The 15610-nt window shown below is 39.2% G+C and overlaps 1 protein-coding gene across 7 annotated transcripts in view; it reads left to right on the plus strand.

Annotated features, from left to right (window-relative positions):
* LOC126428302 (lysine-specific demethylase 4C-like) overlaps window positions 1–15610 on the plus strand; it is a 383324-nt gene that overhangs the window by 61101 nt on the left and 306613 nt on the right. For all 7 annotated transcript variants that reach the window (XM_050090225.1, XM_050090224.1, XM_050090228.1 and 4 more), the window contains exons 11-12: window positions 8008–8414; window positions 11377–11591. In XM_050090225.1, the coding sequence (XP_049946182.1) occupies window positions 8008–8414; window positions 11377–11591 (622 nt within the window). The remainder of the gene's footprint in view (window positions 1–8007; window positions 8415–11376; window positions 11592–15610) is intronic.

The following is a 15610-nucleotide window of genomic DNA, read 5'->3' on the forward strand; positions in this document are numbered from 1 at the left end:
GAGAGAGAGAAACCTGTACATACAATGTCATTTAGCCAAATAAATCTTGTCTCTTGCAGTAGCAGATGTTTTTTTGATGCTAAGACGGAGTCCAAGTGACGCTCTGCAAACGTTGCTGTGAATGCTCATGCTTACATACAGTTCGTGGAACATAAGAAGTTAAAAGTTGTAGATTAACAAAACACACACATCTGCAATCCTCAGGACTTCCTTCCATAAAATAGAGTAGATGTTGTGAGCACAACAACCAGTACATTCCCTTCTTCTTTCTGTCCAGAGCTTTATCCTGTATGTTACCTTTCAGCTGTTTGAGAATGTGGCAGACTTTGTTATTGAAATTTGTGGCCAGATGTCTTTCTCGAAGCCACTGGAGTAGAGGTAACCTAAGGCAGGAAAGTGGTGTGCGCCATAGGTGAATCGTGCAAGCTTTGTCCTGTGTGTTACTGGATTTTAACTGCTTTGTGTCTTGTATCCTCCGAGGCAGAATTGGAGACCAGCTCGGCACTTAAACCAGGCTCGGTCCGGTCGGTACACGGGCTCAGTCGTTAATCCATTGTGTGGATTTTATCCAGGTGTAACTAGCCTCCCTGACACGCAAGCTATTGCACTGTCCATTACACTACACAAGCAGGCCAGGGAGAGCAGAAGTAATTATATTTATTTATGAACGATAAGATTCTGCTGTACTGGTTATCGTGGTTGGATTAAAACGCCCCTTTATCCTGTATTCACTGCTGCACTGTTTTTGCTTTGTAGCCGTTCTGGAATGTTTGCGTAGTATAACTCATCGGGACAATATGTCTTAGGTATCAATGATGCTGTGTATCTGTTGAGAATTTCAAACCGTACTGGACTATGTACACGACCACTTTGTGGTCAACTGGTCATGTCACTGCTGTTCGAGAAAAATATGTTGTCTTGTCTTTAGTTGTAAAGTCTGCCTGACCTCTTATTTTTTTCGTCGTCGTCACTTGACGAATGCTTAGACGGAACTCGTACAGTAGCTGATGGAAAGTATCCAGACACAACTGTGTAATACATACAGGGCACTCTATTCAGCAGATTTGATCGGCTAAAAGAGTAATAGTTGTAACAATTTGTGCCGTATCTCCCGCCGCTGCCAAGCTCTACTTGGCATGGTGGCTGATGGGAGTAACTAGGTTCGTTCGAATGAAGATATCATTACCAGTCACAACCATTTCCAAACTGTTGCTACTGCGCAAATGCAGTTTCGTGATTGTTGTGATCATCATGACACCTTTGCGAACCGTATTTAGCATGTTTTGGCATTTGGCCACGTGGAGCACTAGTTAATACCATCATTCACTTTGTGTTGCTCAAATGTTTTTAGTGTAAACACAGCGCCAGTTACGTATTGTATTCATGCTGAGAAAAACGTGTTTTGAGAATTTATTCTTGTTGTCAAGTGCAGTATTTACATATGTAATTTTTTATGTTACACAAATAAACAATGTGAGTGATTGGTGTGTGTGTGTGTGTGTGTGTGTGTGTGTGTGTGTGTGTGTGTGGTTTTCTACATAACTGATGAGGCATGGTACCTGATAACCTTTACTTGTACAGTGCAAGAGACGCAGAATAACACACATTCAAACACCATTCCAAATACTTATTTACATATTTGCACCTGACAACGAGAAAAGTCTCCAAACACGTCGTGCTAAGAATGAAAAAACATGTAACTAGTGCGGTATTTCATTTTGTAAATAATGAATGACTGCTGCCGGCTTCCCGTAAACATTGATTATGACATTTGAAGTTAAAAATTCTGGAAATGCGTCATTAAGCATAAAAAAAATACGTAACTTGTACAATATTTCATTATTTAAATAATGAATAACAGCTGCAGGCTTTCCAAAAACATCGATTATGATGTTTGAAATTAAAAATTCTCAAAATGCGTCATTAAGCGTGAAAAAATACGTAACTAGTGCAGTATTTCATTATTTAAATAATGAATGACAGCTGGAAGCTTTCCGAAAACATGAATTATGATGTTTGGAATTAAGTCATATGTTTCCACTTCCCAGACAGTCGTCAATTCCTGTTACATCAGCGGTTTTTATTAGATAATAAACCTTTATTAGATAATAAAAAATTCTGACAAGTCTTCCGATACCTGTTATGTACGTTGTTGTTGTTGTTGTTGTTGTTGTTGTGGTCTTCAGTCCTGAGACTGGTTTGATGCAGCTCTCCATGCTACTCTATCCTGTGCAAGCTTCTTCATCTCCAAATACGTACTGCAGCCTACATCCTTCTGAATCTGTTTAGTGTATTGCATCTCTTAGTAACTTTCACAGCTTAAAACATTATTTCCCACATTTTACATTTTCCAGAATTTTTTTGGGAAGTCCCTTGAAAAATGTAAAAGCAGAGTTTCACTGTAGATCACGAGCTGTCACGAGAAGTGGATCTACCGGTAAAACAGGAGGAGTATTCTGTTCCTTAGTAGAAAAGCAGTAATAGCACAGCATGTGGCTCAGAAAACCCAGTGACTCCAAAGGTGGACTAGGCATTGGATGTCACCTGAGTAACAATTCCATCGTGGACATTACAGCTGTTTTAGAGGTGTCTCAGATGACTAGTAGTGATGTGACTGTGAAGTCGGAATATGAAATGAGAACCACAGATAAACAGGCATCAGCCACACCTTGTATACTGACCGGCAGGGACTGTCGAATGTTGCAGAGGGTGGTTGTGAAAAATCACATAAATTTAGTTGAGGGAATAACTTGTGAGTTCCAAAGTGCTACCAGAAATCCAGGTTGCACAATGATTGCCTGTAGGGCTTAAAAAAAAAAAGAAGAGCTAAATGACTCCTGAAGCGGAGAGTGATGCCACGAGACAGTGGATGACTGGAAAATGAGTGATTTGGAATTATACTCTTTTTTTTTTTCTCTTTCCATCGTGGCCAGGATGCTTGAGGTCACATTCACATTGCTTTGTTGCCACTCTGCAGGTTCCTCCTCCTCCTCTTCCTCCTCGCAAGCTATGGCCACTCAAACGAGGTATTGACAATAATCAGCATTGTCATGTTTTAGAATTAATTTATTACGCCTTAATGAACTTCGTTTGGCACATTGCAGTATGTTTATACATGACTCTGGAGATTATTATGCTTATATAATTATATTAATAAGAAGAAAGAGAACCATGGACCTTGCCGTTGGTGGGGAGGCTTGTGTGCCTCAACGATACAGATAGTTGTACCGTAGGTGCAACCACAACGGAGGGGTATCTGTTGAGAGGCCAGACAAATGTGTGGTTCCTGAAGAGGGGCAGCAGCCTTTTCAGTAGTTGCAGGGGCAACAGTCTGGATGATTGACTGATCTGGCCTTGTAACACTAACCAAAAAACGGCCTTGCTGTTGTGGTACTGCGAACGGCTGAAAGCAAGGGGAAACTACAGCTGTAATTTTTCTCGAGGGCATGCAGCTTTACTGTATGGTTAAATGATGATGGCGTCCTCTTGGGTAAAATATTCCGGAGGTAAAATAGTCCCCCCATTCGGATCTCCAGGCGGGGACTACTTAGGAGGACGTAGTTATCAGGAGAAAGAAAACTGGCATTCTACGGATCGGAGCGTGGAATGTCATATCCCTTAATCGGGCAGGTAGGTTAGAAAATTTGAAAAGGGAAATGGATAGGTTAAACTTAGATATAGTGGGAATTAGCGAAGTTCGGTGGCAGGAGGAACAAGACTTCTGGTCAGGTGAATACAGGGTTATAAATACAAAATCAAATAGGGGTAATGCAGGAGTAGGTTTAATAATGAATAAAAAATAGGAAGTTGGGTAAGCTGCTACAAACAGCACAGTGAACGTATTATAGTGGCCAAGATAGACACGAAGCCCATGCCTACTACAGTAGTAAAAGTTTATTTGCCAACTAGCTCTGCAGATGACGAAGAAATTGAAGAAACGTATGATGAGACAAAAGAAATTATTCAGGTAGTGAAGGGAGACGAAAATTTAATAGTCATGGGTGGCTGGAATTCGACAGTAGGAAAAGGGAGAGAAGGAAACATAGTAGGTGAATATGGATTGGGGCTAAGAAATGAAAGAGGAAGCTGTCTGGTAGAATTTTGCACAGAGCATAACTTAATCATAGCTAACACTTGGTTCAAGAATCATAAAAGAAGGTTGTATACATGGAAGAATCCTGGAGATACTAAAAGGTATCAGCTAGATTATATAATGGTAAGACAGAGATTCAGGAAAGAGGTTTTAAATTGTAAGACATTTCCAGGGGCAGATGTGGACTCTGACCACAATCTATTGGTTATGAACTGTAGATTGAAACTGAAGAAACTGCAAAAAGGTGGGAATATAAGGAGATGGGACCTGGATAAACTGACTAAACCAGAGGTTGTACAGAGTTTCAGGGACAGCATAAGGGAACAGTTGACAGGAATGGGGGAAAGAAATACAGTACAAGACGAATGGGTAGCTGTGAGGGATGAAGTAGTGAAGGCAGCAGAGGATCAAGTAGGTAAAAAGACAAGGGCTAGTAGAAATCCTTGGGTAACAGAAGAAATATTGAATTTAATTGATGAAAGGAGAAAATATAAAAATGCAGTAAATGAAGCAGGCAAAAAGGAATACAAACGTCTCAATAACGAGATTGACAGAAAGTGCAAAATGGCTAAGCAGGGATGGCTAGAGGACAAATGTAAGGATGTAGAGGCTTATCTCAATAGGGGTAAGATAGATACAGCCTACAGGAAAATTAAAGAGACCTTTGGAGAAAAGAGAGCCACTTGTACGAAAATCAAGAGCTCAGATGGAAACCCAGTTCTAAGCAAAGAGGGGAAATCAGAAAGGTGGAAGGAGTATATAGAGTGTCTATACAAGGGCGATGAACTTGAGGACAATATTATGAAAATGGAAGAGGATGTAGATGAAGATGAAATGGGAGATACGATACTGCATGAAGAGTTCGACAGAGCACTGAAAGACCCGAGTCAAAACAAGGCCCCGGGAGTAGACAACATCCCATTAGAGCTACTGACGGCCTTGGGAGAGCCAGTCCTGACAAAACTCTACTGTCTGGTGAGCAAGATGTAAGAGACGGGCCAAATACCCTCAGACTTCAAGAAGAATATAATAATTCCAATCCCAAAGAAAGCAGGTGATGACAGATGTGAAAATTACCGAACTATCAGTTTAATAAGCCACAGCTGCAAAATACTAGCGCGAATTATATACTGACGAATGGAAAAACTGGTAGAAGCCGACCTCGGGGAAGATCAGTTTGAATTCCGTAGAAATGTTGGAACACGTGAGGCAATACTGACCTTACGACTTACATTACAAAATAGATTAAGGAAAGGCAAACCTACATTTCTAGCATTTATAGACTTAGAGAAAGCTTTTGACAATGTTGACTGGAATACTCTCTTTCAAATACTAAAGGTGGCAGGGGTAAAATACAGGTAGGGAAAGGCTATTTACAATTTGTACAGAAAGCAGATGGCAGTTATGAGTCGAGGGACATGAAAGGGAAGCTGTGGTTGGGAAGGGAGTGAGACAAGGTTGTAGCCTCTCCCCGATGTTATTCAATCTGTATATTGAGCAAGAAGTAAAGGAAACAAAAGAAAAATTTGGCGTAGGTATTAAAATCCAGGGAGAAGAAATAAAAACTTTGAGGTTCGGCGATGACATTGTAATTTTGTCAGAGACAGCAATGGACTTGGAAGAGCTGTTGAACGGAATGGACAGTGTCTTGAAAGGAGGATATAAGATGAACATCAACAAAAGTAAAACGAGCATAATGGAATGTAGTCGAACTAAGTCAGGTGATGCTGAGGGAATTATATTAGGAAATGAGACACTTAAAGTAGTAAAGGAGTTTTGCTATTTGGGGAGCAAAATAACTGATGATGGTCAAAGTAGAGAGGATATAAAATGTAGACTGGCAATGGGAGGGAAAGCATTTCTGAAGAAGAGAAATTTGTTAACATCAAGTATAGATTTAAGTGTCAGGAAGTTGTTTTTGAAAGTATTTGTATGGAGTGTAGCCATGTACGGAAGTGAAACATGGACAATAAATAGTTTCAATATAATGGAAGGAAACATTCCACGTGGGAAAAATTATATATAAAAACAAAAAAACTATATATAAAAACATATATATAAAAACAATATATAAAAACAATAAATAGTTTGGACCAGAAGAGAATAGAAGCTTTCGAAATCTGGTGCTACAGAAGAATGTTGAAGATTAGATGGGTAGATCACGCAACTAATGAGTAGGTATTGAATAGGATTGGGGAGAAGAGAAGTTTGTGGCCCAACTTGACTAGAAGAAGGGATCGGTTGGTAGGACATGTCCTGAGGCATCAAGGGATCACAAATTTAGCATTGGTGGGCAGCGTGGAGGGTAAAAATCGTAGAGGGAGACGAAGAGATGAATACACTAAGCAGATTCAGATGGATGTAGGTTGAAGTAGGTACTGGGAGATGAAGGAGCTTGCACAGGATAGATTAGCATGGAGAGCTGCATCAAACCAGCCTTAGGACAGAAGACAACAACAACAACAAGAACAAAAAGTTTAAATTTAACCCACCAAACAGAAATTATAGTGGGTGGACATCATCTTCACTACCTTCGTCGTCATTGTCATCACTGGAACACTCTTCACTATCTTCATGTAGATTTATTACAACGTTCTGAATGTGTTCGTATTATTGAATTCCATCCTTTGAGAAGTCTCTTCTTGTAGTAGTTGCTTGAGACAAACAGCACATTTCTGCCAGTCTTCTATTGTCGCGTGTTTAATGGTGTGTTCCAGTAATTTTCTCACGTCACTAATTTTAAATTAGAATCCTTTTCTGCTATCTCTGGCTTTATTTGAGCATTTGTCATTTCCTTGGGATTATACTGACAGTGATACGGAGGAAGCCATATTACTTATTTCCGCAGCTAGATAATGGAGCTCATATTGCCTACAACTGCTGCTGTGTTCCCCAACAATAAAGAGCAGTCCGGTTATCGTGTGTGTGTGTGTGTGTGTGTGTGATCGTGAGGTATGCTTTTGTTTTGCAGAGTATTAGCAAAACTCTTTTTTTTTACTATAGGAATAACCCGTAACACAAAATGACATTAGAGTGACAGAGCGAACAAACAACAGAATAAATAATATTCCTCGAAAACAAAGAATAGACATAGATCATAGGCTGTGTCAGAGTTGATGTTGCATGAAATTGTTCACCTGTGCGTAGCATTCTGGTCTGTAGGTCAGAATTGGTGGAACTGGATGTTTGAAAATGGTTACGCTTATAATTTTGTAATGCAACCACCCTGTTAGCTGTGTGTGTTAGCACACCACTTTTGGAATTGAGGAGAACACCAGTGACCCCAGATTGAATCCATCCATAATATTAACGACGAGGGCCAGGTTTTGTGGTGGTTTCCCACATCTGACTGGCTGAATACCAGGATGGCCTCAGCTACACAATTTGCAAACATTTTGAATGTGTTTTTACACTTCTGTGTGTACTAATACTAGACACAAAAGAGATGGAGTACACAATTGCCATACAAGTGGGGAGAAGGTGGCAACAGGAGGACACCCATCTATACTCTACCGCTGACATTGACAAATCCAAATTAACATTCTGACCCCCAAGAAAATATGGGACAAGGCCACCAAGGAGGAGATAATTTGGCTATTGGAAGTTTTGGCGGAATTTAAATAGTTTTGGAGTAAAGGTAACAACTAACTGATTAGCAGAGGCAATCCTGGAAATTTTACTGGCTCTCTGACAAATATTTCAGTCTCGTTAATGTGCTTGTCAAACATTCAAAGCCATTAGTGTTTCGTGACTGGTTTACTTTTACTCCAAAATGATAACACTGATAATTTGCAAATTATTTTTAGTGAAAGACATCTTTTCTTGAAAAATTCTTTGGTCTCTGTAATAATTTGAGACAGCAGCCTTCAGACTCGACGGTGTCTACGTATCGCTTCCCCATTTTCTTTCCGCAGGCACCACCACCACCATCACCGTCACCATCACCGCCACCGCGACAAGTTAAAGTTGGACTTCAGCCCGGAGGAGCTGGAGGAGGCGGGCATCCCGGATGCACTGCTGCAGTACCTGGCCGCCGAGGAAGGGGAGGGCGTGGCGGCCGCAGAGCTCGAATCAAAGAGCCGACCACCCAAGTTGAAGCGCCACCCTGTCACGGTGACGGAGAAGCGCTGCATCGACGAGTACTTGGAGCTGATAGACCGCCACTACGAGGAGGCCGCAGAAAAGAGGTTGTCTGCGGCCGGTGGCAGCGGGCCATCACTAACGCGGATCGTGGAAGCGCTCCGGCAGCCACAGCGCCCAACGCAGCCGGCTGGCGAGTCTGCCAATAGTGACTGTCATAACAAGAGCATTAAGAGTGAAGGTAAGATTACAAATATTCGTGTAAGTCGAACTCCATTATCGGAACTTACCTCACGTGAGCTGAAATTGCCAATGGTTGGTCTCCCTAGCGGATCCCAGACATGCTGTATGGGATTCAAATTGGGAGACCAAGCAGGCAACACTATGCCATTTCCAAGAAAATATCAACCACCCGTGCTCTATGAGGTAAAGTGTGTTGTTGTTGTTTTTGTTGTTGTTGTTGTTGTTGTTGTCTTCAGTCCTGAGAGTGGTTTGATGCAGCTCTCCATGCTACTCTATCCTGTGCAAGCTTCTTCATCTCCCAGTACCTACTGCAACCTACATCCTTCTGAATCTGCTTAGTGTATTCATCTCTTCGTCTCCCTGTACGATTTTTACCCTCCACGCTGCCCTCCAATACTAAATTGGTAATCCCTTGATGCCTCAGAACATGTCCTACCAACTGGTCCCTTCTTCTAGTCAAGTTGTGCGACAAACTTCTCTTCTCCCCAATCCTATTCAACACCTCCTCATTAGTTATGTGATCTACCCATCTAATCTTCAGCATTCTTCTGTAGCACCACATTTCGAAATCTTCTATTCTCTTCTTGTCTAAACTATTTATCGTCCATGTTTCACTTCCGTACATGGCTACTCTCCATACAAATACTTTCAGAAACGACTTCGTGACACTTAAATCTATACTCGATGTTAACAAATTTCTCTTCTTCAGAAACGCTTTCCTTGCCATTGCCAGTCTACATTTTATATCCTCTCTACTTTGACCATCATCAGTTATTTTTCTCCCCAAATAGCAAAACTCCTTTACTACTTTAAGTGTCTCATTTCCTAATCTAATTCCCTCAGCATCACCTGATTTAATTCGACTACATTCCATTATCCTCGTTTTGCTTTTGTTGATGTTCATCTTATATCCTCCTTTCAAGACACTGTCCATTCCGTTCAACTGCTCTTCCAAGTCCTTGGCTGTCTCTGTTAGAATTGCAATGTTACCAGCGAATCTCGAAGTTTTTATTTCCTCTCTGTGGATTTTAATACCTACTCCGTATGTTTTTTTGTTTCCTTTACTGCTTGCTCAATATACAGATTGAATAACAACGGGGAGAGGCTACAACCCTGTCTCACTCCCTTCCCAACCACTGCTTCCCTTTCATGCCCCTCGACTCTTATAACTGCCATCTGTTTTCTGTACAAATTGTGAATAGCCTTTCGCTCCCTTTATTTTACCCCTGCCACCTTCAGAATTTGAAAGAGAATATTCCAGTCAACATTGTCAAAAGCTTTCTCTAAGCCTACAAATGCTAGAAACGTAGGTTTGCCTTTCCTTAATCTAGCTTCTATGATAAGTTGTAGGGTCAGTATTGCCTCACGTGTTCCGATATTTCTACGGAATCCTAACTGATCTTCCCCGAGGTCAGCTTCTACCAGTTTTTCCATTCGTCTGTAAGAATTCGCGTTAGTATTTTGCAGCCGTGACGTATTAAACTGATAGTTCGGTAATTTTCACATCTGTCAACACCAGCTTTCTTTGGGATTGGAATTATTATATTCTTCTTGAAGTCTGAGGATATTTCGCCTGTCTCATACATCTTGCTCACCAGATGGTAGAGTTTTGTCAGGGCTGTCTCTCCCAAGGCCGTCAGTAGTTCTAAAGTCAAGTGTTATCGTCCATAAATACGAAGTCTGGGCCCACCCCACAACAGTGGCACATGCGGTACTAAAATCTCCTCACAATACCTGACAGGAGTTAAACATTGCTGATTCACCTTTATAGTTTCATGATGAGGTGTTCCGTCGTGCCCTTATGGCCGAATAACAGTCCTCTCTTTTTGATATTGCACGTGGTTGGACTTGGTCTTGTCTTCAGGATATTGTTTCATTCGCTAGAAATTGTTACCACATCCGAGAAATGGAACAGTTCACATTCAGCCTTCGGGCCACATCTGTTAGCAACTGTCCTGCTTTCATTCTCCTTATGACCCTGCATTACAGAGAGTCTGGTAGGTGTCTTCTTTGTGCCATACTGCACCATCTGTGATGTATACGCAACAATTGTGGATTTGTGACTACCCGGGAATGCTATCCCTTTTGATAGGTGCTCTAATGTTATCGTTGATGTGGTTGTCCATTGACCGGAATGCCATCTTCGGTGCAGAACACGATTGTATGGACATCTGTTGGCATTTTGTGTGATTATATGCCGTGAATTAGACACAACACAGGGAAATAGCGAGTTGTTGCTTTAATTTTGGACATCAGTGTACATTTTTCTGGACCCCTCTGTATTATCTTGAATATTGCAACACTATCAACTTGATGTTTCCATATCAGTTTATTATGTATTGCAAATAGAGCTTGTGTTGTCCACCTTGCATGGTGTTCATTTGATCCTCCAAGCTGAAAGTGCTTTACTTTGGTTTCTGAGAGGTTAACCATTAAATTTTCACTTTCAAAATGGCATTCTGCATTCTCTATAAATATTTACACTTCCTTATGAAGATTACCGGGATTTTTTGCCTCTCAAAGATGAGATGTACTGTTCGTATACACGGTGAGGAAAGATTCGTGATCTTCAGTACATCAAAGGTCACTTACATATCTTATAAAAGAAAATTGTCCCAAAATGAGTCCTGTGACACACTAGATTTTATGATTTTTATTTTGGACCTTTTCAGTTCTATGATGATCCCATTGTTGCACAAGATTTGAAGGTGATGTTGCTGGTTTGTTAAATATAGCTGTAGTAATGTCGTAAGCTTTCCATTGACAGCGTCATTTGAAAGTTTTGACAGCATTGTACCTCTGTATACTCTGTCAAAAGCATTTGAAAGTCTGTAAATAAGGACGTTGTATTCTATGAAATTTTCATTATTCTTACAATGTCATTGGATCTCCAAACATCACTTCCAGTGTTACATTTAATTAGACAAAAAAAGGAAGGCCCAATTCATTTTATTTTGCAGATGCAGATTTTACAGCTGAGGACATGAATGCTGTACATGGACTTCTGAATCTGCAGTCGAAGAATACATCACCGGTGTTGACGACTGAGCACGTGCCCTCTGCAAGTGGATTAGACGTGGAATGCCCCATCCTGGATAGCCAAGTTCCAAGTGTCGGAGCCACTGTCGATGTCACGACAGGGTCTTCACCAGTGAAGGACATCAAACCATCAAAGGTCTGCTCTCCAAAATCTGAAAACTCTGTATGTGTTTTAATACTTGTGGCCCGAGTGCTTGTTGATTTTACTGCATGGCTTTCAACTTTGAACACAGCAAGTTTTTGTGTATAATGTAGAAGCAGGCATTCCAGTTGTTTAACACTTCATTTACACCTATATGAAATGTTGTATACAACTCATGAACAGAGACGGGAAAATTTTGTGACAACAATAACACAAAATACGCGATTTTAAGTGGAAATAACATGAAATTGGCAATTTTTATGAGATCGCGATATTTTTAACTTTGCCATATAGAAATGATATTTACCTCAGGACTGTAGTTTACTAATGTTTCTAACTGATGGTTATTGAATGATAAATCAGCAATTTGACTTATCTTCTGAAGGCTTAGTTTCATACATAACCTTCATTTCCTGCATGACATTCTCTGATGAAAATAGTACCTCAATTTGCAAAAATAATATGGAATTGTGCAAAAAAACCATGAATTCTGGAAAAACAGTATTGAATTTGGGATACGCCGAATGTTGTGAAAAGGAAAATTGAATCTGGGGAAAAAAGTAATGTTGAATTCAGCAAAAAACTTAAATCAAATTTTCTAAAAAAAGAAACCACTAAATTGACAAGTAACACCCAACTAAGGAGAAGGGAACATTAAATTGGGGGGGGGGGGGGGGGGAAAGCACTAAATTTGGAAAAAATAAGGCAAACACTGAATTTTACAAAGAATGTGTCCAATTTGACAAATAAATAGTAATGAAATTGAGGTAAGTATTAACTAATTTGAAAAAAAAGAGAAAGATTTGGCCATAAAATAAAGATCTCTTCCTGTCCCTATTCATGAGTTAAATTAGTTCTCAAGAAATTGCAATGAGCTTCAGTGTTTAGTCGTGTCAACATGGTCTCAATAACATAATTGGTTATCTCTCTTGTTTGCCAATTACATATTTCAGTATCGTAGAATAATACAATTGCCTGCTTAAAATAGGAGAAAGGAAATAACATGTAAAATATTTGTGTGACCCGTAGCTAGATACTGTGTGTTAGAGACGTATATCACATAGTACTCTCGCATGGCTAAGAGCGTATACAAAAATGTTGCTTAGTGTAAAAGTCCTGTGTCTGTTATGGGAGGGGACTTTTCTGTTAACTAATGAGGATTAATCCCCATCATGTTCAATTCTATTGTGAAGTAAATTGTGCAACATCATTATAGATGTCTTCACAAATTGCATTATGACCAAGTAGACAATAAAGTGCTTTGAGAGCTGTACTGCCTATGTTCAAAAACAACATAACAGGAGGTATAAATATCAAAAATATATTGCAGTAATGAACATACTGTAACATTTATAATTCACATGTGAACCACAGAGAAGAAAACACTGGAAAAGTAGCATTTGAGTGAGCTACAAAGTCACTTACGTTATAGCAAGGTGTGCCTTGCTGTTTTCAGTGGAACCTGCTCTACGTTTTTGTACAGTGGCTTTGCAGATTGTTTATTTTCGAGGGAGTTGCGGATAGTTGAAGTAATTCACCTTTTGAAGCAAACAGGGTCGTGTCGAATCTTGGATATTGCAGTGGATTTAGGGACACAGCTCATGAAATAAGACCTAATTGTTTCTGCTCTTTCACTTACACTTGGAAAAAGCACATACCTGTTTGACTCTTCTTCGCCTCCAGTATTTCTGTGCACTGCCAATATGGGACTGCAAGTACTAAGGAACTCTTACATGTATTAATGCTTGATTACACCACAACCATGTTTGTTAAACAGTTGTGGAAGACTCTCCATTCTGTACCCACAACTGAAGTACCAGAAGTGGTTGGGTGTTGCCAAGGTTTTGTGTCTCGTTTTGAAAAATAGACTCAACAGTAAATTTGGCAAAGAGGTTCTGATTATTGATTGTTTAATTCGTAGTTAGGCATTGTTTGATGAAACAGGGGGAATTGGTCATCAAATGAAAATTGTGGAGAAGTATGTAAATTTTATGGTGAAAATCACTAGCTGCTCAAAGGGTTCCTGAAAGTTACGGAAGAGGGTATGGCGACATACCTTGTAACAATACAGTTAAATAGCTTAGTTGAAGTTTTCTTCAGGTTTTATTTGCAATTTGTGAGGAAATTTATCTTTTCTTGAAATGAAAGGGAAGTGACGTATAATCTGGAAGATGTTCAGACCCAGCTAAACCACAAGGAAGCTCACAGAAAAATATATTTGTCTAGTTCTGTACCATAACCATTAACTTGTGATTGGGATTAGACCTTTTAATGGTACTCCAACTGCACTTCTGGGTAAAATACTTCTCATTATGAGAGATTTGTCGTATGATGAGAGTGATATAATTTTTGCAGTGGAATACTTAGCTTTGAACTGTTGAATCTCCTCCACCAATAAAGTCTGTTAAGGGGATGTGTATTGCAGATTTACCTGGATTTCGCACATGATGAAAACTTTGATGTTAAAATAATATTTTCCAACACACTGATGAAACCTTTTTAACAGCAGATCTATTTACTGTAAGCAATTTCAAAGATGTTCACACATGAACTATCTTCTACCAAAGCAACAACTGTTATAGACTTTGCATCGTTACATTGGCCAAACTGCAACTGACTTAAAGTGCTTTGCACTGCTCAGTATATATACCCAATCTTAACTATGTATGTTCTTTAGCCTATTGCCGAAAACAATCAAATTTACTGATTTATAATGAAAAGTTAATGATTTACAACAAACTGTTAGTACAGTATTAAAGACAATAAATGATGACTCATTCCGAACACATTTCTAGATATTGTTCTTTTGACTTTTGTGTGGAAATTTGATTATGAAGTTAAAACAACAATGTCTATCATAAAGTCATTAATTACATCTTGATTTCACTTGGGATTTTATTTCTAACATTAATTAAGGTACAGTAGGAACTGCCAAAATGGAATTTCAGGTTAAAGTTCTGTATGATAATTTTGTATTATCAAAATGACTGAAAATCAATAGTATTTGCATCAGAATGTTCAAAATTTGCCAGTGAAAAGGTTAATTTCAACTGATCTAATTAGTTTTTTGTTACTGATGTGATACATAAAGTGTGTAAGTCATGTTAAATACATCAGTAGACTGATAAATGCTCCAAAAACCTGTTTTTAGGAAGATTGAAAGTCATAAATTTTGCTAAGTAATTATTGGTTTAATTACAACATATATGTTTCTCCTAAAATTTCTATGGGAATGTAATAATGCAATCATGAAAATGAAATTATAAACTTTTCTGAAATTTACAACAGTATGTTAAGTCAAAATATCAGGTTTTCTAATGAATTATAACTTTCTGTTTATTACTGTGAAATGATCTGAAATAATGTTATTGATGTTATTCAGTATGTAAATGAACCACACAGTTAAATTTGCTGATGATAACACTGCCCGAAAATGGCTTGGCAGCATCCGATAATTGAGGAAAGTGATAATGATAATTCAGATGTAGATTGTAATTTTGTTCATGAAAGTGATCAAGGTGCAGAAAATGAAATGAGTCATGAGTAGCGAAAATATTATTATTCATGTCAGAAATGAGAGTATGCTCACAAACACTAATGGAGATTCTTGGGCAATTAGTGTGGATTGTTCTGGTTCCTCTTCCAATGAATCGCCACCTTGCACCTGAAAAATGTTCTCAACCAAAATTCTGTATCAAATCTCACAATATAATTCTGCATCTGCCTGGTGTCTGTGGGGAGGCCAGAAGTACTAACACCATTGCCAGAAACCTGGATACTACTCATTTATGGCGATTGCGCGATTTGACAAAAGAGAGCACAAATGCTTACATAATCACGTAAAGCCTCTTTAGAAAAGTCACCCAAATACTACAAGAAACGTAAGAGGATTTAGACATTGTTGGGTATTTTGCACATTTCCGGCATTCTTCGTGGAGGCAGCCACTTTCTTACAACTGAACATGATATTTCAGCTGAATATGTGTCAGTCACAGCATGGTGAGGTGGCAGTG

This window comes from Schistocerca serialis, chromosome 12 (assembly GCF_023864345.2).
Source record: "Schistocerca serialis cubense isolate TAMUIC-IGC-003099 chromosome 12, iqSchSeri2.2, whole genome shotgun sequence".
In the NCBI taxonomy this organism is placed as follows: Eukaryota; Metazoa; Arthropoda; class Insecta; order Orthoptera; family Acrididae; genus Schistocerca; species Schistocerca serialis.